The 26,056-nt window shown below is 40.5% G+C and overlaps 1 protein-coding gene across 7 annotated transcripts in view; it reads right to left on the bottom strand.

The window, feature by feature from the left end:
- Positions 1-26,056, bottom strand: part of ITSN1 (intersectin 1) — a 217,486-nt gene that overhangs the window by 119,287 nt on the left and 72,143 nt on the right. For all 7 annotated transcript variants that reach the window (XR_006207652.1, XM_042956710.1, XM_042956707.1 and 4 more), the window contains exons 5-8: positions 16,207-16,367; positions 8,858-9,037; positions 6,965-7,061; positions 4,322-4,422 (exon numbers count right to left, since the gene is read on the bottom strand). Coding sequence is in view for 6 of the 7 variants with exons in the window: in XM_042956710.1 (XP_042812644.1) it covers positions 4,322-4,422; positions 6,965-7,061; positions 8,858-9,037; positions 16,207-16,367 (539 nt within the window). In the remaining variant the exon portion in view is untranslated. The remainder of the gene's footprint in view (positions 1-4,321; positions 4,423-6,964; positions 7,062-8,857; positions 9,038-16,206; positions 16,368-26,056) is intronic.

Consider the following 26,056-nt stretch of genomic DNA (forward strand, 5'->3'; position numbering starts at 1 on the left):
ATTTATGCTTGTAACAATCCTCTCCACTTCAGAACTATATAAAAGTTAGTATTTCACCTACTCCCAATACTGAGGGTTGATGGAGGTGGGGCGGGGAAGAGAGGAAAATGGGTGATGGGCATTGAGGAGGGCACTTGGGATGAGCATGGGTGTTATATGTAAGCGATGAATCATAGGAATCTACTCCCAAAACCAAGAGCACACTGTATACACTGTCTGCTAGCCAACTTGACAATAAATTATATTTTAAAAATGGAATAATTAACAAAAAAAAAAAAGAACTGGTCCTGGACCTGGATGGATATCAGGAGATTTGGATGCCAGTCCTGACTCTTCCTACTCCCTAATGACATATGACATTAACAAAAGTACTTTCACTCTCTAAGAGGAAGTTCCTTCCTCTCTGAAGTGAGGGAAATGATCTAGAACAGGGATTGGTAAACCACAGCCCACAGGCCAAATCTGGTCCACCATCTGTTTTTGTAAATAAAATTTTATTGAAACACTGCCATGCCCATTCACTTAAGCATGACAATATGGCTACTTCTGTACTACAATGGCAAAGTTGAGTAGTTGTGACAGACTAAAATGCAAGCCTAACATGTTTATGATTTTGCTCTTTACAGAAAAAGTTTGTTAAATACCATACTAGAAGGCCACAATTGTCTTTTGTGATTCTCATACTTGACTCTATATGTCCTAAGACAAGGTTATGAAGCATCAAAATAGACCACCAACACCTAAGATGGCCTCTTATCATAACAGAACAGCATAAAATTGAACTCTGAGTACAGAGAACTATCCTGTGGAAGCCTACATCCATAAGAAGATACCAGTTTTGTAGTACTGGCTTATATGGAAACATTATGGGGATAAACAGAAATCCCAAGTTCCTAAACCCTACATGGGCATCCATGTTTGCATAGGGAAGCATGCATGGAAAGGACAGAGAAATGAAACGAAGTTTAAATGACTGAGCCACCCAGGTGCCCCAGATAATTAAATGAAGTTAATTTATCACAAACAATGACTAAGACTTTAGCTTTTGTGATTAATATATGAATAACCAAGTAGCACGTTCATTGGTTCAGAATGCAAGATAAGAAAATTCCTCTTTGAGGAGAAGGCTAGCATTGATGAAGTTGTCAGAATTCTACAGCTACATATAGAAACTTAATTATAGAATGGGCCCTCTCTATTTTATAAGATTGTCTCTTTTAAGAGCGTGTAATAGCGTACACATCCAGTTGTGAAGGAACAAGGGGGTGTCCACCTAAGCAGGTGTATCAGCTAAATCAGCCCAGGGGGGTAAATTGTGCCACTGCTAGATTAGCTTCACTTCCCATGGTGGACAAGCTCCTATCATGAGCTCAGACAGCCTCACTTTCTTCTGCTTAGGACCAATCAATGGCATTATGCCCACAACATACTCTTACAGATGTAGCCAGAAATTGGTAGCATCCATGGGGCACCTGGGTGGCTCAGTTGGTTGAGCGTCCGACTTCAGCTCAGGTCATGATCTCGCGGTTTGTGAGTTCGAGCCCTGCATCAGGCTCTGCGCTGACAGCTCAGAGCCTGGAGCCTGCTTCAGATTCTGTCTCTCTCTCTCTGCCCTTCCCCTCCTCACACTCTGTCAATCTCTCTCTCAAAAATAAATAAACATTTAAAAAAAAAAAAGAAAAGAAATTGGTAGCATCCAAAAGAAGTATGTGAAAATAAAACACAGCAGCAATCAGCAATCCCTCTAATCACCAACAACAGTATATTAACAATGGGAATTAACAACAGTATATTAACATAGGCTACAGCACAGATCTGCTAAGCTGCAGGTTACACACAATTCCTGGGAGTGCTAACTATAATTCCACTCCACTCCAAAACACAAGTGAATGCAAGCGGGTGGAAGTCACGGTCTAAGGATGACCTATATCCTACTCTAATTAATATTAAAACATACATTTTCCACAAATCCTATACTTTAACTGGTGTTCATAACACCAGGATGTCACAACTGCAAGGCTGAGAGCTACTGCATTAGATTTAAAAATTCTAATTACATGTAAGTTGTAAAATTGCTTTTTGACTCCTTCAAAACAAGAATCCACACACACAAAACAAAACTACAAGAGAAGAAAAACATGAGATTAAGAATATTAAATTATATATTTCATTTGGGCCTCTATGATCTGGGACCTCTTCTCAAGTTTCTTGATAGTCTTCTTATCCTTAAACTGAACGAGTAACTGCTTTGGGGTTCAGGACTCAAATCATTATTTTCATAGCTGTGATCATGACCATTATCTTTGTATTTCATCCATCACAACAAACCAGGTCTGCTTCCATCCAGTTTTATTTAGTCTAAAACACAGCCTATATTGATTCCTCATAAAGGGAAAACAAATTTCTTTCACTTATTATTTTTAAGTTTACTGTAATAAATCTATTTTACACGACTATACAAAGATCTAGCTTGAAGATAAAATTCCCATTTTAAATTCTTTCCAGGACAGGGGCGCCTGGGTGGCTCAGTCGGTTAAACGTCCGACTTCAGCTCAGATCATGATCTCGGGGTCCGTGGGTTCGGGCCCCGCGTCAGGCTCTGTGCTGACAGCTGGAGCCTGGAGCCTGTTTCGGATTCTGTGTCTCCCTCTCTCTGACCCTCCCCCATTCATGCTCTGTCTCTCTCTGTCTCAAAAATAAATAAACATTAAAATAAATAAATAAATAAATAAAAATGAATTCTTTCCAGGACAAGACAGTAGTAAGTATGTAGATGAATATTAACACAAATCTGCTCTTTCTCGTATATTTCAAATTTTACTGTTTGTCTCAGATATTAAAAGTTCTAAATATTCGAGTGACTGGGTCGTCATCTTTGGAATGAAGACACCGCACTTCAGTCATAAAATACACATCCTCCCAAGAAAGAATTTCCACATCAATGTCACATCTGAATACTACCTAACTCATTCACAGCATACACCAACAATGCCCTGAAAAATTGTTTTCAGATTTATGGACAATGCAGTTCTGGGTCTGTTTGGAGCACTGGTGTGAAATAAACCACGTTGCATTATACTTAAAACTATCACTATTGAATATTCCTTCAGTGCTTGGATGAGCTGGACTGGTTTCTCATGCCATGTATAAAAATGACAGGTACTGTTTTAGCAGAGAGTGAGCGTGGCATTTAGAATATTTGTGTATAACTACACTTTGCACCCCCCCCCAGATATAAATATATCCTTATTTGAGAAAACTGTGAGACACTTTATGAGGGATAAGGCTCAAGATTAGATCAGACCCTTCCAAATCTCACTGAACCCTGAAATTTTTTAACAGATGAATTTTTCTTTTTGAAGTAAAAATTGCAATTGTAATATAGTAAGATAGAATCAGAACTTTAAATTTTGTGTTATATACCAGTGCGTCTCCACTTCAGGCAAATTAACTCTCTCGCCTTCCTTCTGTATTTGTTAGAGGACAGTCACATTTTTTTCTTTCTCAAAGTTTGTATCAGATGTCTCTATTTTCCTTTATTAAAATTACAATTTTCTTTATAATTCTCTAATCAATTTTAAGTGTTTAACTCTCATTAGAAACGTTTCTGGAGGGACCCCTGGGTGGCTCAGTTGATTAAGCTTCTGACTTCGACTCAGGTCATGATCTCATGGTCTATGGGTTCGAGCCCTGTGTCAGGTTCTGTGCCGACAGCTTGGAGCCTGGAGGCTGTAGAAAGGTTTCTGGAGAGTATCCTAAAATCCTTTCTATCCTTCTGATGTAAATAACAGAATCTTTTTTTTATTTTTAAACCCTCGGAGTTCATATAACTTAACTCTGGCCCCTTGTACAAGGAATGAGATCTAAATAGGAAAAGTGACCTCCAGCTAGTTAGTGGCAGAGCCAGGTGCCAAACTCACCAGCCACTTACTTCCACCCTGCATACTGCCTTGAATGCTGACTCTTTGAGTAGACAGTTTCAAGTTCATCTACTAAGTTGAACTTCAGAACCTGAACCAGTTTTGGTTTACAGCAGTGCTTCTGTGCGAGAGTGCTTTGATTTGCGTACTGGTGGGATCCACTGTGCAGAAAGATCCTTGGTCTATGTTCCATTTACCAAGAAGCAATGGGGTCAAAGCCTTAGGCACTGTGGCATTATCAGTAGATGAGAACTTAACATAAGAAGGACAATAAAAACCTTGTTTAGAAAAAAGCAAATAGAGAAAGGCATTTGGAAAATATCTTTGGCCCAACATCTGGAAGCAATTTGGATTTGGAATAAAAATCATATTTCACAAAATTAATTCTCATTTGCAAATACCTGTTAAGTGTCCACTCATAGTTTTGTCATGACTATTGAATAACTGTCTGTATTTCAGTCTGGATGACTGAGGGACAGCCCATTCTGCCGCGGGAGGGGCACTGTGGGGAAGAGGAAGGAGGGGTAAAAGGATGAACAGTGAAGAACATATTTACATTCTTTTAACACCAGTAAACTACGAACTTCCCGAGAAAACCAGCTTTAACATTTTATTAGCTTTCTAATCATTACTTCTGAATTTTCTGTAATGAGTATTTCCATATTTTAAGGTTATGAACATTTCTCTCAAAACAGACATGCTCATTATTTTTCCAGAATCAAGGGTAAACACAATAGAATAAGTGGCTGTTCCAAGTTATACACACAATTTAATAACTGGAAGCCTCTACAAAATATGGAAAGACCTCTTTGGATCTAAAATGATACAAAAATGTCCAGGCTTTTCCTAACTTCTAGAACAGTTCTCTTTCAGCTCAAAAAGCAATGCTGATAGCAAACAGGTAGCTGCCTTTAAAGGTATTAATTCTTTAACATGGGTAACTTTCTATTCAGCAAAAGACAGGATATAGTTCTTAATGAAGGGAAATCATTTCATTCTGGGAAGTTTAAATTCCCACAAATGGAGAGTTGCCCAGAGAGAACAGAACATTTCCAGGGTCACGGCAAATCAGTGGGGCGGTAATGGAAGGGGCTTTGCTTTCTTTAAGCGCAATCAAGTGCTGACCTTTTCTTGCCAATGTGCAGCAAGCCTGACCCAAGAAAACCCCTGCCAGGAGTCAACTGGGTCTACACCTCCTTAGTGACGAGGTCCTCAGAGTTGTTCCCGAGTTAAGTATCACATTGGTACCTATGGCTTGTTAGAGTCTGGTGTCTAAATAGGGCAATTTAAACACAATGGCTAAGCTCTCGATGGCATTTCACTTCCAGAACAGATTGTAACTAATACCCCATTTGCAATTTCCTTTCATTTCAACAAAGATATCTATTCCTCATATGTAAAAGCAAAGTTTTAATCATAAATTGAACCTCTCAGTCATCATTTACATGTGTTACCTATGCACTTATACTTAACAACATATACTTCATAATGCATTGTAAACGGCTCCCAAGCACTTTAAGAGTACCTAATTACATTCACGTTTTCAACTATTATAAATTTCTTAATAAAAAACACTTACCAAGGTCGATTCTGCTGTGAGTACTTCTGCAACAGCCCTCTCATTTTAAACTAACTAATTTATGCTGATTCCAACTCTTGCCTATTTGTCAAAAGCTAATTATCTTTCTCCTGCACCCCAGGAATATAGGGTGTTGCACACAGAAGCTGCCCCAGATTACACTTATCAAGTCATAGTTTTCTGCCGAGACTTCCCTGAAAACTTAAAGGGACTAAAAACTCATTAGCAGGTAACCAAAAATTAGATGCCACATTCTACAAATTTGCTGGAAATTGAAATTACTAAAAAGATGACTACCAATCTGACCCCCCCACAACCAGTTGCCTTAATAACATTACGGTTCGCTAATACTGATTACTTATTCATTCTTATGGCACAAATCAATTTTTTAATGTTTTCTTTTTAAGTTTGTTTATTTATATTGAGAGAGAGAGAGGGAGGGGCAGAGAGAGAGAAAAGCCCAAGTAGGCTCCGCACTATCAGGGCAGAGCCCGGGTGGGGGGTGGGGGGCCTTGAACCCACAAGTCGTGAGATCACGCCCTGAGGCGAAATCAAGAGTCATGGGATGCTTAACCAACTGAACCAACCACCCAGGTGCCCCAGTCACATATCAATTTTAAGGCAGATTTCAAAATCCCTTGTGGAGAGTCACAGAAAACTCAAAACTTCAGCATGTATAGGAGAAAGACTAAGAAATAGGGAACTCAGTGTTGGATCATCTGAGTTTAAATCTCAGTTCTACCTTGTGGTAAAATGTAAACTGTAAGTGAGGATGATTGCTTCTTTGGGTTTATTTCCTAATTCACAATTCTGAGCCGGTATCTACTGCAGGTGGTTGGGGGCACAGAATGGGATTAACAAGGTGTTTGGCAAGTAGATGTTGAGCAATGTTCCTGAGTCTTAGGAATAAAACCTTAACGAGTGGAAGACAAGTATCTGTGTACCACCATCAACTGAAGTTTTCAGAACAAACTTTCAGGTAAGAACTCATGCCTTAAAATCAGAAAGAACTCAGTTAAACTCCTGGCTCTATCATTTAGGAGCTATGTTATCTTGGGCAAATTCCATGAGATTATCTGAGATAGAATAAAAGATAAGGCCAACTGTGGCTCTAATCTTCATATAAAATTTTCTATAAATATGTAAAGGGTTAATAGAAAAGAGTTAATTTCCCCCTCCTACCTGGAGTTCTATTTTATTATTTTTAAACGTTAGTAAAACTAGTAGCTATTTGTTTTTGTTATTAAAAAAAGAACACCCGAAGTTTTTTAAGGAAATGTCATGTTCTTTATTTGTCATTTCTACAACATGTAAGTGATAAAACCTAGTAACATTATCCAGAACTAATTATTGGCATCCTACAAAATAAAAGATAATAAAGAACATAGTTAATTCACTTTCAGTTTTAGATGTTAATCAGATAATGGCTTTAATCCAATGCCCATTTAGAAATAAGCACACTTACCTAGCCACATCAAATGACTGTGCCTTCTGTAATTTAGTGTTTAATTGTGACCCTGGACCAGATCTACTGAAGGAAGAGCTCTTTGGCAATGTGGCTGCTGTAAAAATAAATAAATGGTGAATAATTTTAATCCTACAAAGAAAAGAAACATTTTCCTATTAGTGAAAATTAAAATATATACTCACCAAATCTGAGGCAGAAATTATTCCTCCCTTACTACCCTGGACTCAAAAAGAGTGATTTCCTCCACTCCCTGCCCCTTGCCAAAATTTTTTCTAGATTTACTCATTCCTACTGAAAATCACCTTACTAAGTAGTAATGTTTACAATCCATAACTCTTTGTTAAAAGTTTCAGATCACATCTTTTTTTTTGTAAATTTATTTATTTATTTATTTATTTATTTTGAGAGAGACAGAGGAGAGAGCACACAAGCAGGGGAGGGGCAGAGAGAGAATCCCAAGCAGGCTCCTCAATGTTAGCACAGAGCCCGACGCAGGGCTTGAACCCACAAACTGTGAAATCATGAGCCAAAACCAAGAGTTGGCCGCTTAACCGACTTAGCCACCCAGATGCCCCTGTAATCACATCTTACGGGATCTGTTCCCATAGTTAAAGAAGCAACAGCTTAAATACATAGGATGGCATTTTCTTAACTGTGCTAAAGGAGCAGAAGTATTAGGTCCAGATGAAAGAAACAAAAGGTCCCAGCCTTGCAGTCCCGGCCAGATAACATGGGATGCTAGGGAGGGTCAGCCTTTGTGTCTGATTCCCATTAGGGCTGGTTAGCTGGGTGCCAGGAAAATACGCTGAGTCTCAGCCACATTCCCCACCTCCTGGCCTATTGTCTTGCAACATTTGCTATTAAGCCCAAAAGAAAACAAGACAGGGCACATGCATTCACAGATGCTACTTGAAAAGTAACTGCGACAACTTTTCCAGCTGCCATCATGTCTATAGCCATGGCCACATATGAAAGGTAAACTACATGGGACAAGAAAATCTTAAAAAAAGAAAAAAAAAAAGTGCTGCCTTTAGATTCTTTAGCTATAACTTACAGACAGATCTTGACAGATGGAATAAATCCAGGGAACTGGGCAGAGAAATAACCATTCAAACATAATCATTACCCATGGCTAAAATCCAGGCCATCATCGCTACTGAATTACACAGACATATCCCAAGTACTTTTTTAAGAAAATACTTTACCCCCGGATAAGAATTCATTAGATGTGTAGACCACATCTACAGTTTACGCTTTCTTTTCACTAAAGGGAAAAAGACTTCAAATAAAATCTCAAAATGAAATTAACTACACCAGGAACTTTTTAATCCTTTCTATCAATGAAGCAAGCAGGTAATACTCCGTCTTTAATGTATTTAGCCATTTAATCAACTTCCTTCCCCCTTCCTCCTGATTCACTCCACCTCCTCAAAAAAAAAAAAAAAAAAAAAAAAATAGCTGTGTTCTTTTTTTCCTCCCCATTCTCCTAAGGGAATGGCTTACTTATTAGCAATTCATAGCAGCTGAAGAAAAGTAGTAACAGACACATGGGAAGAGAAAATGTTCAACTACTACTGATCGAACTTGAGTCGCTCCTGTCAAGCCCTTGAAAGGAAATTATGCTCTTGGTTTTAGCTGTTGAGTTCACCTTTGTCCATAATGGTACCAGAGCTCCATAGTTTCATTCTCCGTTACCTCTCTCTAGCCTAACACATCCTATTCAGTGTGTTGGGAAAAAGTGAGATATTAAATTTAAAAAAAAGGAAGATATCTTCCTCTGGAATAAAATGCCATTCAAATGTAATCAGAGAGTGATGACAGAAGATTTAAGAGCGAAGAGTAAAACACAAGTTGTAAAAAGTCAGTCTGTGGATTCAGCAGGTCACATACCAGGATGAGCAAATGCGGGTAGAGGTTGTATAACAGGGGGAGCCCCGTTAGCCAGGGGAGGCACTGCTGCTGTAGGAACAGAAGATACTAGAGGTGGAGACATTCCGACAACTGGAATGGATCCCATTGGCACCGGAGCAACAGCTGTGAGTGGCGGCATGCTGGCGATGCCTCCTATTCCTAGGAAGAAAAAAATCCCAGCAAAAGTCACATGGCACCACCTTTCCACGTTCAATGACAATTAATCCAGGAGTGTTTGAGGCAGAAACTCGCTTTCCAGCTCTAATATATTTTCATTTAAAATAGAAATTCAGAAAAAAAAATATAAATTCACATTAATCGTTTTGGAGAGTACCAAAAATTATGTCAAGAATCAATCACATCCTAAGGGCACAAGATCCAACTTGAAAAGGCATCTACTGGCCAAAGTTGAGGGTCAATAAGAATAATAACTGCAATGGAATGAAAGCTACAGAGGGAATTAAATTTATGAATTCATAATTATATTGAAAAAAATCCTAATTGGTCACCATAGGTAATCAATTTATTTTGAAAACTAGTATAAATAAAGGAGGAAAAGAAATCAAACATTTATCCTGCCTTTCCTTTACATATTCAACCTCAGAGTAACCAAACATTTTCATGGGGGAGTTTCTGTTGGTTAGAGGATTCTAACCAAAGAATGAAGAAAAATGATCAATGTTTCCTTTCTTTTTTGTTTCTCTGTCTGAACTTGTGATATTGTGTCATAAAAAGATACATATATCTGGTCTCTGTGCCTGGTTCCTGGCAGAGCTCCTAAAACCCTTGTGATTTCCTGACTGATAGGAACATCTTTTGTTACACAGTATTAGGTCTTGGTCCCTGGTTCCTGACACAAGAGCTTCTAAGACCCCTGGAATCTCTGGAGTGATAAAAGTCTTTTTGTATTTAAATAAGATGACTGGTGGCTGGGGGCCCCCAGAATACCTACCGGATGGGAGCTGATCACAGGAAAGACCAAGGCATGGTTAGAGGGTTGCAACTTTCAATCCCATCCCACCCCTCCCCACCTCCACACAGACCTCAGGGGAGGGTACAGGGGCTGGAGATTGAGCTAGTCAATGGCCAAGGATGTCATCAATCACACCACAGCAATGAAGCCTACATAGAAACTCCTACATTACAGGGTTTGGAGAGCTTCCAGGCTGGTAAACACATCCACATGCTGGGAGGGTGGCACACCCCAACTCCGTCAGGACAGAAGCACTTACACACAGGACCCTTCTGGGCCTCGCCCTTATACACCCCTTCATCTGCCTGTTCATCTGTATGTATCCTTTGTCATATACTTTATAACAAACTAGTAAACCTAAGTAAATGTTTCTCTGAGTTTTGTGAGCTGTTCTAGCAAATTCAGAAAGGGGAAGAAGGGTGTGTGGGAGCCTCTGACTTTGTAGTCAAGTCAGACAGAAGTATGGGTACCCTAGCGACTCAGGGCTTGTGACTCAAGTCTGAAGTGAGGGCAGCCTTGTGGGACTGGGCCCTTCACCCCTTAGAATCTGACTCTAATTCCAGTAGTTACCACCAGAATTAATCATAAAAAAATAAGTTAGTGTCTGGAGAGTTGGAAAATTTGGTGGCATGGTTTTTCTGGATGCAAAATTCTTGGCTTTGTCTTTCTTCGATAATCCTAAATATATTACTCCGTTGCTATATACCCAAATAATTTTTTTGTTTTTGCAGAATTTATCTTCATGTTGGTTTCTCCAGGTTGACATTCTCAAGCATATGGTATCTTCTTTCCAATAAAGTGTCAAATCTTTTATTTCCAGCAAGTTGTCTTAAACTAGCCTTTACCATTTGTTCTCTTTCCTTGCTTTGGTTTCCTTCTTCAGGTACTCCCAACTACCATACATTCACTTTCCTTTGCCTTCAATATCGGTCACTTTTTCTCAAATCCTTTTTATCTCTTGTGCATTTCTTCTTAATGTTTGAAATCTTCCTCTTTTTACCTTGTTTCTCTTCTGATAGCATCTCTTGTGCTGCTTCTGGTTTGTCTTCAGTTCTGAAATGACTTTTTCTTTTATTTCTCATTCTTTTCTGAGTTCTGTCGCCTTATTTCCGAGGCTTTAAAATTCTGATTGTGTTGGTCTTTCACGACTTGTGGCATTTTCTTAGTATTTTTCAGCTTGTTTTGAAATTGTAGGTTCCTGGGATGCCCTCATTGTCCACAGAGCTGTTATTCAGCTCTTTATTCTCCTTTTCCTAATAATAACTTTGTGTGGGATTTGACCTTGCCTGATACTGCCTGTGGCTCATTTTTATGTGAGCCTTGCTTCCTGGGATTTTCAGCCTCTGTCCTCCACCTCCACGTTGGTCTGGACCTTCTCCTTCTTTCGTGTCTGTGTTGCTGCCCTGCTCAATTTGGATTCGACTCCCGGTCATTTCTCCTCAGGGTAGGGACTTGTCCCATGAGGAAGCCTTGTTCCGCCAGCTTTTAAATAACCACTACAAAGACTAACACCCTTTTACCAGTTGACTACCTTTTCTGAATGAACATTTTCTAAATATTTCTAAAGAAATCCATCTACTGGAGGCTATGTTTTAGATATCATTTCTCTGGACTCTGCTAAATTTTAATTCCTGAAATTTTTCCATCTCTCCTCAACCACTGGGTTTTCCCTCACTTCTCTAAAAATGCAGGAGCACTCCTCATCCTAAACACACCAGCCTTCAGCTAACATGCTCCTCCAGCTTTCTCTCTCCTTTCCAGTAGCACTCTCCCCTTTTCCAAGCTTTCAATCAGGCTTGAGTCTCTACCACTCCAATGAAACTGCTTTTCAAGGTCATATACAAATCCATCTTGTAAAATCCAATCATTTTTCTGTCCTATTACTCAATCTCTCAGAAGCAAATCCAACAAGGGAGCTCTGCCTCCTTGAAAAACGTTTTCTTGGCTAATGGGACAACAACCTTCTCCTATTTCACTCCTGGCTTCTTCCCTTTTACTACACCCTTAAATGTCACAGCACAGCAAGGCCTGCTCCCAGGTCTCCTGCCTACCTAGTTGCACATTCTAGGGTATTTTATCCAGTGCCAGGGATTTCAATGCCATCCATACGCAAATTCTCCCAGAGCTGATAGATCCTTCTTCTGAGTTCCACACCCATGGATTCATCTGCCTCCTTGCAAATGCACTAGGCCCCTCACACTTAACATTACCAAGATTTGATTTATTTTTCTTCCACATTGATTATTAACACCCAGATCTAAATCCCCACTACCTCTTGCCCATGGCAAAAACCCCCTTACTGACTTCCCTGATTCTACTCTTGTCCCCTTGCAGTCCAGTCTTCAGATAACACAGATTATTTTTTCTAAATGTCTGTCAACCACGGGGTGCCTGGGTGGCTCAGTCGGTTGAGCATCTGACTTCAGCTCAGGTCATGATCTGGTGGTTTGTGAGTTCAAGCCCCACGTCAGGCTCTATGCTGACAGCTCAGAGCTCAGAGCCTGCTTCAGATTCTGTGTCTCCCTCTCTCTCTGCCCCTCCCCTGCTCATGCTCTGTCTCTCAAAAATAAATGTTATAAAAAAAATTAAATGTCTACCAACCATGTACTCTCTTACCCATAAGCTCTCTGTAGCTTTTCACTGCACTTAGAAAAAAAAAATTAGAGGGGAGCCTGGGTGGCGCAGTTGGTTAAGTGTCCAACTGTTGAGCTCAGCTCAGTTCATGATCTCACAGTTTGTGAGTTCATGATCTCACAGTTTGTGAGCATGGGGCTCTATGCTAATAGCATGGAACCTACTTGGGATTCTGTCTCCCCCTCTCTCTGTCCCTCCCCAGCTTGTGCTCTCTCTCTTTCAAAATAAATAAACTTTTAAAAAAGAAAGAAAAAAAGATTCTCACTCATTAGTGGTTTTATTAGGCCCTAAACCATCTGGCTCTTGCCTTACCTCCCTGACCTGAAGGCCCACCGATACCCAGCTACAGTGCTCTCATTTCTGTTTCTTGCACATAAACAGCTTCATTTTTGCCTTAGGACCTTTGCAACTGCTATTCCTTTTGCCTGGAACGTTCTCTCCTAGGTCTTCCTTCACATGGCTCTCATCTCTAATTCAGCTCAAAGTCATCTCCTTTCAGAGAATTCTGCCCTGCTCAACCTGTCCCGTCAGCCATCTCTATCCTATTACCCTGTTTTATAGAACTGATTGCTCTTATCTTGCCCTGAAATAATTCATCCATATGCTTGCTTTCTCCAGCTTCATGAGAAGCTTCAAAGCAGCAGGAGCCATGATATCTTGTTCACCAACATGTTCCTAGCAACTAGGGACACACAGTTGGGGTTTAAAAATAATGGTTTGATCTAATAAAACCATGGGATCTGGCAAATAAACAAGCAAAAGACAAATAACCCCTCCCTGAAACAGTTGGATTCAGAGTCAAAGAAGAATTCTGCTGTGTGCAAACACACTGAGGGAAGATACCAGGAACACTCACAGAATTTCCTGGAATATAGCTGGCGGTCCTTAAGCAAGTCACAGTATCACTGTGCCCCATTTCCTCTCCTTCACATAGAGGAGTTGATCAACCCCTAGTTGGCCTCAGTTGCACATGTTAACATGTGTCTTAGCACCCACGCAGACAATGAACCCAGGAACAGTTACGTTCCATGCCACCCATATGGTTTGGTGATAATGACAGTGGGAAGGTAAATAGGGAAAAACTGTATGTTTGGACAGGTTCTACCTCCCTTTCTAGAAATATGGTCTTAAGCAAACTGTTCACCTTCATAGAATCTTAATTCTCTCATAACAGGCCTAATAATTTCTGTGTATTTTAGGGTTATTGTTGTGACCAAATAAAATACACGTGAAAGTATAATATGTAAGTGGTAGGAAATGCATGGTCAGATAATTTTTAATATTAATTAGAAAATAATGATAGTAGTAACAAATTATTTTCTTCTCAAAAGTAGCCATGTAAGAAGTATAAAAAAAAAAAAAAAATACCTGGGGTCGAGCTGAGAGGTGGAACTAGAAAGACTAGCAAAGGTTAGATCTTTGAGTTAACCTGGGCAAACCTGGTTAGGGCACAATGTACTTTTAACTTCTCTCATGTTCTGATATTCCCTGGTGATTCCTTTCTTGAAACTAATTTCCTGAGGATGCTGGTGTGATGGGAAGGAGGGAAGGAAAGGCAGTGGGGAAGCCTAGGGGAAGAGCTCAGGACTGGGGAATGGCAGCTCAGAGATCCCAGGTGCCCTCAGAGGCAGTGACAGGTTACTTAGGTGACGGTAAAACCGCCTGGGCAGAGAGGCCGCAACCTTGTGGGAATAAATCGGCAATGTCTCTAGAGTTGAAAGTCCTGCTGCAGAATGGAACAAGAGAAGACATATTAAATGTTAGAGGAAGAATTACTGACCCCAGGTTTGAGGGAAAAAGAGGAAATGGGATGCCTCTGGTTATTTGACTCTTCCTCCCCTCTGAGGTTTCTTCTTGCAGCCCCAGAAGGGAGGCCAAAAGACAACCAAACACCTTTTAGCTGTTTTAACCCATGGGTCCTGACCAAGCATTGGCTACAGGGACCTTCATGAGATTCAGAGCCACTTCCACTGAAAGAAGCCAGCTAACTAAGGGATCAGGACTGGGAACACAATGGACAAGACCAAGGACCCCGGGCACTAAGAGCTGACCATACTCTTCACCCCTGCTCTTCCTAGCCTTTGCTCCTGTGTGATTTCCTGAGTTTTCCCTTCTTCCCTTGGATCGCTATCCTGTTTGCTTGACCTGCACCTTTTGCCTTATAACCACCAGTCTTGTGGCTAAACCTCAAGAGAAAGGCAACGCTCAGAGGTGTTTTTAATGGCAAATCTATTAAGCAAAGCCACAACATTTATTTATCTCAGCTTATCATTAACTGTATCAGAGACAACCTGCCTTACTATTGCTTGCTCCCTCCCAAACCTATTTCACCTATCGCCTGCTATAAGATATATCAGGAGGAAGAAAGGGAAACCCTAGCCACAATTTTTGTGTTTTGTTTAAACTAAGAACTTTCTCATGAGTCAGATTTTAGATCTGATTACCGCAATCTTTAAATCAATGTAAATAATTAAAGTCTAAGGTGAGAACAGAGAAGAAATCAGGACTGTTGGTGATCTTAGTCAACTAATTACTGATTCGGTTTTAAGAAAAATATATAGGGGCGCCTGGGTGGCTCAGTCGGTTGAGCATCCGACTTCGGCTCAGGTCATGATCTCACAGCTCGTGGGTTTGAGCCCCGCGTCTGGCTCTGTGCTGACAGCTCGGAGCCTGGAGCTGCTTCAGATTCTGTGTCTCCCTTTCTCTCTGCCCCTCCCCTGCTCATGCTCTGTCTCTCCCTGTCTCTCAAAAATGAATAAACGTTAAAAAAAACTTAAAAAAAAAATAAAAATATATGGCTAAAGGGTATCGTTTTATGGAATTGTGTTTTTAACTGACATAATGTTTATTTGTTTCCTGCTTCATTTTGTTCTAAATGTGGCCAATTGTCTCAATACCATGAATTTAAAAACACATTGCTAGATACCATAATCCAAGGGAGCTGTTTATGCACAGGGGAAAATCAAAATGTTATGGAAACAGAAAGCCAACAGGAAGCATGTGGCATTGTGAAGGGTCAAGAATGAAGAGCAATAAAAAGGCAGAAGATGCGATAGCAGACTGCAAGTTTATTCTTTTTACCCTGACATTCTGTAGCTTTGCTTTCATTTTGATTACTAGCATCTGTTAAAAAGAAAACCACAAGACCCAAATGGTGTCACTTAGGCCAAGTCACCAAATCTGGGGCTTAAAACCCAACCTAATGGCAGACTGAAACTGCCCCAGAAACGTAGTCTTAACCCATCGGTCCAGAATCTTCTGATCAGAATCAATGAGGTCATCTCTCCCATGGGCCCTGTCCATCACCCAAAGGAAGATGAATGAGATAATTGACCTGATAAGACCCCCTGGCCTTCTACTCAAGGGAAAGTGATCTTGCCAGATACAATCTTTTCTTGTGCCAACAACTTTCTTGCCCCACCCTCCTTTCTTCCCCTCTACTTGCTACATGAGTGCTGCCCCACACGTGAACCACTTAATAAAGCCCATTATGTCTTCAAATTTACTCAGCTGAACTTCTGTTCTTTAACACATCCTAGGGTGTGAATGTGAACATGCTTCTTCTCTTCCAGCACCATCTGCCTGCACGGGACCATCACTTTTCAGACAGAATAGGCTCCTAGAATTTCACAAGGCTACAAACTGAAAAGGGGGAAAAAGGGAAATATTTATTTTTAAAATATACAATGAAATATAGGAACCAAGTCCTTTTCAGACTTACCAAAGGCTGGTGCACTAGAAATAGCGACCGGCTGCTGTTTCATGACAGGGGGAAGTGTGGAAGGGAGTTGGTACCCCTGCAGTTTCAGTTTGATAAGTTTCATAGCTATGGAAAACTCCACTTGATCCATTCGTCCGTCATTGTTCATATCAGCTAGCGCCCTGCAAACCAACACCAAGGGCTTGGAATGATTCCGACCATAAAAGAACCTTCCCATAACCACCACTCCCACCCACACAACAAAACAGTCGGCTCCCTTAATCCCGGGGAGAGCAAAAAACAGAAGAAAACAAAGCACACCAAACCAAACCAAAACTTGTTTACCAAGCTATAGGAAGCCACCTGGGAATACTGACAAGGTTTTGTGTCAAAGTAAGAACAGTTTTTATTGTGTTATTCTTTACTTATGTGATACACGAGGTAATGTTCAGTGTAAACGCCAGGATATGCACTTTGGATATCTAATGGGATTCTTTCTGAGGTAGTGAAAATGTTCCAAAATCAGATGGTGGCGATGGTTCACGACTCTGTGGACACACTAAAAACCAGTGAATTATACATTTAAAAGGGGGAATTTTACTGTGTGAATTATGTCATAATGCAGACGTTAGTGGAAGGGGCTTGCTGGCTCAGTTGGTGTATGCGACTCTTAATCTCAAGGTCCTGCATTCAAGCCCTGCGTTTCCCCGAAAAAGATGTTGGGGTGGAGGAGTAGGAAAAGAGAGTTTATTTCTATAGATTCTCGACTAGATAGCCCCAACCCCTCGACGAACCCTACCATGGGGACATGACATGGTGTGGTACACTATAGTTCTACTATACCTTTAAAGCTGTGAAAATTAATTGAGTTCCCAAACGTATTCATTATTTACAAACGGTACTCAGACACAGGTGGTCAAGTATAACTTGCAATGAGCATTTTCCTACTCAGGTTTTTATTTTTTCTTTCTTGCTTTAATTTTTGTAAGGCTTATTTATTTTTGAGAGAGACACGGAGCGCAAGCGGGGGAGGAGCAGAAGAGAGGGAAACACGGAATCTGAAGCAGGATCCAGGCTCTGTACTGACAGAGCCTGACGTGGGGCTCGAACCCACGAGCTGTCAGATCATGACCTGAGCCGAAGTTCAACCAACTGAGCACCTCTCTTCAACTTTTTTTTAAGTGTATTTATTTTTGAAAGAGAGAGAGAGAGAGAGAGAGAGAGAGAGAGAGACAGTGCAAGTGGGGGAGGGGCAGAGAGAGAAGGAGAGAAAGAGAATCCCAAGCAGTTTCCAAGCTGTCAGCGCTTTCTTTTCTTTTCTTTTTTTTAATGAAGTAGAGTTAACAATGTCACATTAGTTTCGGCTCAATGAGCTTTAATGTATGTTCTCTCAAAGGAGAGTAAGCAAAAGAAAAGGAAACTATAGCCACCGGAAACTATGCAAACCACAACTGTGCATATTCACAATTTATCCTCTTCTGCATGAAAAATGTTCACCCAAATTTCGTTTCCTTTAGTCTAGATATTAAAAGTGTTAGGGTGATTTATTTTTTAAAACCTATCTTAAGAAAAATTTTATTGGCAACAGCAAAACATAAGACCAGCGACTCCAGTTAAAATGCCATGACTAGCGATCTTAAATGAGCCACATGTAGTAACGTCTCAAAAAGAAAATTAAGTCTCATAGAAAAGAATCCCATGTTACTGAAGTTAACTCAAGGAAGCAAACATGAAACACAATAAAAAGCATGACATACAACAAAGATGAAAAATCTCTAAACATGTTGGGGGCACATGGGTGGCTCAGTAGGTTAAGTGTCTGACTTTGGCTCAGGTCATGATCTCATGGTTCGTGGTTTCGAGCTCTGCATTGGATTCTCTGCTGTCAGTGTGGAGCCCACTTTGGATCCTCTGCTCCCCCCTCTCTCTCTGCTCCTTCCCTGATTGTGCCCTCTGTCTCTCAAAAATAAATAAACATTTTTGGGGCACCTGGGTGGCTCAGTCGGTTAAGCATCTGACTTCAGCTCAGGTCATGATCTCATAGTTCGTGAGTTTGAGCCCCATGTCGGGCTCTGTGCTGACAGCTCAGATCCTGGAGCCTGCTTTGGATTCTGTGTCTCCCTCTCTGTCTGACCCCTCCCCTATTCATGCTCTGTCTCTCTCTCAAAAATAAATAAACATAAAAAAATTAAAAAAAAAAATAAACATTTTTTAAAAATCTCTAAAAATGTTAAAAGCTGTAAGAGTCGACACTATTCTTTAAGAAAATAAGAAAAAGTCACAAAGTGGGAGATGAGCTACAGAAACCACCTTTCTGCCTCAGCTAGGAGCACACCCCAATCTTCCTGTCGCCAGTGATCCCCTTCAGCAAACCAGTGGGGTCTGAATTTCACTCACTGACAGTAAGCTTGAGAGTCATTTTGCATATGTTTCTTTCTCATCTGGATTCGTACATAAATAGGTTATTCACATCCTTTGCTAAGCTTTCTGATGGACTACATATGTTTTTCTTCTCAATTTGTAAGAGCCTGCTGTATATTACATATACATATTCATATTACATTCACTTTATCTGATTTTTTTAACTTATTATTACTCTGTTCATTTGTGTATAATATCTTTACCATGGGAAATCCTACATTTTTATACTATGTGATTTCACTTATATGTGGAATCCAAAAAACAAAACAAGTGAACAAACAAAACAGAAACAGACTCATAAATTCAGAGAATACAGGTTGCCAGGGGGGTGGAGGGAGATGGGTGGGAGGATGGATAAAATAGGTGAAGGGCATTAAGAGGTACAAACTTCCAGCTATAAAATAAATAAGTCATGGGGGATGTACAGTACAGCAAGGAAATACAGTCAATAGTACTGTAACAACTCTGTATGGTGACAGATGGTGACTATACTTACCATGGTGATCATTTTATAAAGTATATAAAATGTCAAGTCACTGAGTTATATGGTTGAAATTAATATGATACAAGTTTATTAACTAACCCAGCCTCTTCTCATGAAACTAAAAAATATTTTTGCTGTAAAAGAAATGTTCATACGAAGTGATACCTATTTCTGGATAATCTACTATGAACAATTCCCGGGTCAATACAACAGTGATCTGATCACACTGGCTCTGTGGTACGGTCTGGTTCTGATGAGACTTTTCTCTTCTTAAACTTTGTTTGGCTATTCACAGATGTTTGGTTTTCTTTCCCCTATGAATTTTAAGATCATTTATCTGTTCTACAAACAACCCTGCAGGGCACCAAGCTGTAACAACATTAGCCCAACAAGGACATTAGTATGTCCTAGAGTTTGTTCAACTCCACAAATATTTCCTTTAATAAGATTATATCACTTTCTTGGGGTGCCTGGGTGGATTAGTCAGTTAAGCGTCTGACTTCAGTTCAGGTCATGATCTCACTGCTCCCAGGTTTGAGCCCCACGTCAGGCTCTGTGCTGACAGGTCAGAGCCTGGAGCCCGCTTCAGATTCTATCTCCCTCTCTCTCTGCCCCTCCCCTGCTTGCTTGCACTCTGTCTCTCTCTCAAAAATAAATAAATGTTAAAAAAAAAACATTAAAAAAAAAGATTGTATCACTTTCTTCTTGTAAATAATAACTTTATTAAATGTATTCTTAGAAGTTTTATCATTTCTATCATTATTTTAAATGGAACATTTCCCCCATTTCCGTATTTGGGGGTTTATTTCAAGCATAGAGAAAAATTTTGCTTCTACTAATCATGTATGCTATATTCGGCTATCTTACCAAACTTCTATAAACACTAAGTCTTTACACTGAAATCTCTTAGTTTTGTTAAGTATATAATCATATAACTAGCAAAAAAGAGTGTTAACTTTCATTTCCAGTATTTATATACTTCCTTTTTTTTTAATTGGTCTTACTGCCTCTAAGACATCTTTGAATGTGTGGGCATCCTGTGAAGCTCTAGGTTTCAATGAAATGGCTGCAATGCTTCACTGTTTAGAAGAATATTTGGTAGTGATCTTTAGAAAGTAGCCTGACATATTAACGGAGCTTCCTTTCTACATATAAGAACTGTGTACTTTTTTTTTTTAATCAAATGCCTATTCAGCATCTGCTGATCTGATCATACTTCCTTTTGCTATAATAATGCTGAGAAAATGTCTTGATTCTGAACCAAACTTACGCTGCTGGCATAAACTCAAGTCAGTCATGGTTTTAGTACATTGTGGAATTCTATTTGCTACGATTTTGTTTTGATTTTTGCATCCATATTCATAATTGAGCCTGGTCTCTGGTTTGTTTTATTTGTAACTATTTTAAGGTTTTATACAGGAAGTTAGGGTGAACTTTCCTTCTTTTGCTAAGGTTTTCTAAAAAGATACTCAGCAAATGGTTTTCAGGGGAAAAAAAACTTGCTAACAATCAACATCAACATGCATACTTAACAACAAAAAAATCAAGCAGATGGATTCTCACTCTCAATTCCCAACACCACTGCCCCCCAAAACACATTTTCTTTCTTTCTTTTTCAATGTTTCTTTATTTTTGAAAGAGAGCGAGCAGGGGAGGGGTGGGGGGGGGGGGAGGGACAGAAGATCCAAAGCAGGCTCTGCACTGTCAGCACAGAGCCTGATGTGGGGCTTAAACCCATGAACCGTGAGATCATGACCTGAGCCTGAAGTCAGACACCTAACTGACTAAGCCACCCAGGCACCCCCAAAGCACATTTTCTAGTGAGAAATAAATGTCCAACGTGGGATAATGACTAGCTGAGGGAGAAAAGACTTTCTAGAACTTTTCAGGGTTTAATTAGAAGAATTTCATGTTTCTGAAAACCTTCCACTAAAATGCCTCAGTGGGAGAGGAGGGGAGACGTGTAATCTTCAAGTTCCAGGTGCTTGACTTTAAGCCACCCACCACAATCCTACATCTTTTTGAGAGTTTTGTGTCATCTTTCTTAAAACCTTTTTTGCTCAACTAACAAAACATAACTGTTCGGACCCACTGGTAGTAAAACGCCAAAGGACTTTACGCAAATACATTAGTTACTCCTACAAAGCTCATCTCTCTCTTCCTTCCCCTCTACCAGTGAAAAAGCTGGAACACTAGAAGAGCTGAAATTCTATTTCTCAAGGTCTCTCTGGGGGAGAAAAAAAAAAAAGGACTTCAGCTCAGCCATCCGCTTTCACCTCCATTTATAGTTCAGTCATTTCTAATAATCCCCCCAAAAGATGAAGAATCCTAAAATTAAATTCATAAAACTTCCAAAGTGAAAAAATACACAAGCAAAAAACAGGCATAAGTCAAACAATTATTGCATATGACTCAAAAACAAAGTGGTCTTGGGGCACCTGGGTGGCTCAGTCGCTTAAGCATCCGACTTCAGCTCAGGTCATGATCTTGCGGTTCATGAGTTTGAGCCCCGCGTTGGACTCTATGCTGACATCTCAGAGCCTGAGGCCTGCTTTGGATTCTGTCTCCCTTTCTCTCTGCCCCTCCCCCACTCACGCTCTGTCTCATGAATAAATGTTAAAAAAAATTTTTTTTTTTAAATAACAACAAAGTGATCTTAAAGTACAATGTTTAGCCTGATATTAAAACCCATACATAGCAACAAGCGAGGTTGAGATGAGAGAGGACCACAGGTCTGCTGAAATCTTCAGGGAAAGCTACATGAAAGCGTGTGTAACATGCTGGTGAGAAAAAGTGTTAAAAGTCCAAATGAAGGGAAATCTGGCAACATCTCCAGAATTACCTACGCGTTTACTCTTTGACCCAGCAAACCCACACCTAGGATTTGACCCTGAAGATACACACCTCCAGCAATATAAAAATATACATGCTTCAGCTCATTCATCATTGCTACATTATTGGAAATAACTGAAATGCACACACACAGGAGACGGGTTGAATATATTACAGTATATCTTCTAGAAGGAGTGCTATGTAACTGTAGAGAAAGAGAGAGAGAGAGAGAGAGAGAGAGAGACAGGGGGAGAGACAGAGAGAGAGAGATCTATGGAATGATATGAGTGATTTCCAGGATGTGTTGTTAAGTAAGAAAAGCAAAGAACAAAAGAACATTTACAGGTGGTAATCCTGAAAGTAAGAAGGAAGAGAACATAATTTAAATATAGATATGCACACTAAATATAGATATATTATAAACCTGCTTTTTTCCCCACAGAAATAAATAAAGGAAGGATGATAAGAAACTAACAAAACAGGTGAGCCCAGGGATGAAGGAATAGCACAGGGAATAACACGTCTCTGGGCTCACTTTGCTGTGTGGTTTTGGCTTTCAGAACCTTGTTCATGTGTTACATACTCAGAAATAAAATTAAAGTCCACAAAGAAAGGAGATCCATAAACTGAATAAGAACAAAAACAGATAAACCCAAGAATATTTTATTTTTAATTTTTTTTTTAACGTTTATTTATTTTTGAGACAGAGAGAGACAGAGCATGAACGGGGGAGGAGCAGAGAGAGAGGGAGACACAGAATCGGAAGCAGGCTCCAGGCTCTGAGCCATCAGCCCAGGGCCCGATGCAGGACTCGAACTCACGGACCGTGAGATCGTGACCTGAGCTGAAGTCGGACACTCAACCGACTGAGCCACCCAGGCACCCCAACCCAAGAGTATTTTAAATAAGTCACATACCCACATAGGAGGAGTAACGTAGTACTCAGGGTCTAAACAGCAGGGACCATGAAGCACTCACTCCTGGATTCCAAGGACTGTGTTTGTAGTGGAAATGAGTGTGGCAGTTGTGAAAGTACTTTCTTTGTATTCTAGGATTAAAGGATAAGACCACGTCTCCTCTCCTCGCTCACCTCATTCACTGCATGGAGGTGAAAGCCTGTGGCCCTTTGGGGACCCATTGCACGCATGAAGGCTTCTCACAGAATGCTCCTCTCTCACAGTGTAGATCAATTCAGCCTACTCATTCATTCATTGATTCATCGATTCATTCATTCGTTTTTTTTTTTATTCATCCAACAAATAATTTTTGAAGAGAGGTACCTAGTAAGCTCCAGGCCCTTTCTAGGAATTGGTGTTACAATTGTGAAAGAGACAGAGAAGGTTCCTGCCCTCACAGGGCTAATATTTTAGTGCAAGCAGACACTAAACAAGAGAACTAATCAAATGATACCCCATGACGGTAACTGCTGTTAAAAAATTAAAACAAGGTAGTGGGAGGGAGAAGATGGTGGGTAGGAACAGGTGGGCAGAGGGAACTACTTCAGATGAGGCGACATATGAACTGAAACCTGAAGGGTAATCAGCCAGCTCGCTATGTAAGGATCCGGAGGAACTATATTACAGGAAGAGGATATACCACGTGCAATGACCCAGAAGTCAAGAAGGAGCCTGGCCCGTTTAAACAGAAAGGTCAGTGAAACTGGAATACAAAAATTGAGGAAGAGAGAGGTGGAAAATTAAAGAAGATGAAAAAAGCAAGAGCCAGCTAGTATTGGGCCTTGGAGCCTGGATAGGACTTTAGATTTTCTTCTCAATGGGGAGTTTAAAATAGATTTACTTTTCACAGAGATAGTGTGGGCACTGTATGAAGAATGAAACCTAAAGGGGCAAGTTTGAAAGAGACTCTAAGTCAAAATGCTGACCAGTGAGCCCAAGTGAGAAGACAAATTAGGACAACAGCAATGGCAACGGACAGAAATGGCCAGATTGGGGATAAGGTCTGTAAATGGAGCCAAAAGGCTGCGCCGATGGACTGAATGTGTAGGGCGAGGAAAAGACAGGAATCACGCGGGGCTCCCAGGAGCTGGACAGACGCTCAGTGCCACGATCGGAGGACAGAGGGAGAAGGGATGCAGGGGAGGGAATGGGAATTCAGGATGACTTTTTCAGTTTTTGGTAAACAAGTTTGGCAAACTGATCTTTCTGGGGGCCGGAAGGCCCTTCTGACAGAGGCACAGAAGTATCCTAAGACACTGCATGTTATACAACTGTTGGCCCTGCCCCCAAGCCTCTCGCTGCAGAGATAGATCACCAAGCCGTTCTAACATTTGCCTTTAGGTCCCAGGTTCCTGCCTTCTCTCTCTGGGCCCGCTTCCCGGTGGGCCTTCCTGCCCCTCATTTCTCTCCTTAGGAGCCTCTAATCCCCATTTCTGTGGCCTCTACTGCTTCTGATGTCAAACCCTTCTTCATTCAAACTCTTTTTATTTCTTGGACCATCCAGGCTCCTGTCCATTCCCCTCTGCTTTCTTCTCCTCCCTCTCCACACGAGGCCAAGGTTGAAACTATAAACATCTGGAGTTGCCAAAAGGATACAGGATATTTGCCAGATGCCTTCCAGCTCCTCATTAGTAAGACAATTTCTAGGAAGCTGTCTCATCTTTGGCACTACACACACTAGCTTGACTCTATCCTCTGAGAATTCAGGTTTCCCTGTATGCTTAATTGGAGATTGGGCTGGATAGGTTAAGTTGCCCCAAAGTTGATCCCCAAAGGATCAGTAGGTTACAGTTTTAAAAGTTCACAAACTAGTTAACTGGAATATAGTTTCTACCTGGAACAAAACCTATACAGGTTTATAACACATATTCCCCAGCAATCCACATCATTCATGGATTCGAACTGAAGTCCACAGCAAAGAAAGTAAGTCCCAGAGAGATAGCTACTATTATAATTCCAAACTCTCAATCCGAAATTTTCTTCTTCCTCCCCATGACTGACAACGGGACTGCTCAAACCTTCAGACTCAAACCTTTCCACCAAAAGGGGCATGGACCTTCCCCGGCACCTCACCACAAAACCCACAAGAGAGCACAAGAATAGCATGACCGATGGAAGGTGAAAACTATTTCATTAGATCAACTGTTATTGCTTACACATTTAAAAACCTAACTCTGGGGGCACCTGGGTGTCTCAGGTAGTTAAGTGTCTGACTTTGGCTCAGGTCATGATCTCACGGCGTGAGCTCAAGCCTCCCATCGGGCTCCTTGCTGACAGTGCGGGGCCTGCTTGGGATTCTCTCTCTCTGCCCCTCTCTCAACTCTCTCTCTCTCTCTCAGAATAAATAAACTTTAAAAATACATACATACATACATACATACTCTGAAGAGGTCAAGTATTACTCAGGGTTACCAAATAAGTGTCAGTGGTAGGGCTGAAAGATCTTACTCCTACTTTGCACTACGCTATTCTGTCATCTTAGGAGAGCTGTGGTTCATGAAATTTATGATTACTCAAAAACATTTCTTTGGGGAAAAGATACTTACTTAGAGGCATGCTTCCCTCACCCCCTAATAACAATTCTTGATAAAAGGAAAACATGCCATCACAAATTTATTTAATGAAATGTCAGAAAAAATTAAAAACAAAGAACAGTTTTGACTCAAGCCAAGGCTGCCAATTCATCACTTTTGTTGTTAATACAAATTTTCACTATAAAAATAGTAAGTTGGAAAAATGACTTTAATATGCTTAGCTAAAAACAGTTTGGAAAGCTGACACTAACATAATTGCACAAAAAAATGAAATTTACTAGATAATACTTTATTTTGCCCCATTATACTCATTTCTACATGGCAATTTTTATACTGCTATTAACTATATATCCTTCCACCAGACTGCAATTTCTATGGAAGCATGGATTTTGTCTATTCTGTTCACTGATGTACTCCAAGCACCTATAATAGTCACTGACCCATAGTAGACATTCAATAAATATTTTCCACTGTTGATAAATGTAAGGTGTCATTTTCTTGCAGCATAACGCACCGTAAAACTGTTTCTTGGGGCACAGTCGGTTAAGCATCTGACTCTTGATCTCAGCACAGGCCATGATCTCACAGTTTGTGGGTTCAAGCCCCACACTGGGCTCTGCGTTGATGGCATGGAGCCTGCTTGG

The sequence above is a fragment of the Panthera tigris genome, chromosome C2 (genome assembly GCF_018350195.1).
Source record: "Panthera tigris isolate Pti1 chromosome C2, P.tigris_Pti1_mat1.1, whole genome shotgun sequence".
NCBI lineage: Eukaryota > Metazoa > Chordata > Mammalia > Carnivora > Felidae > Panthera > Panthera tigris.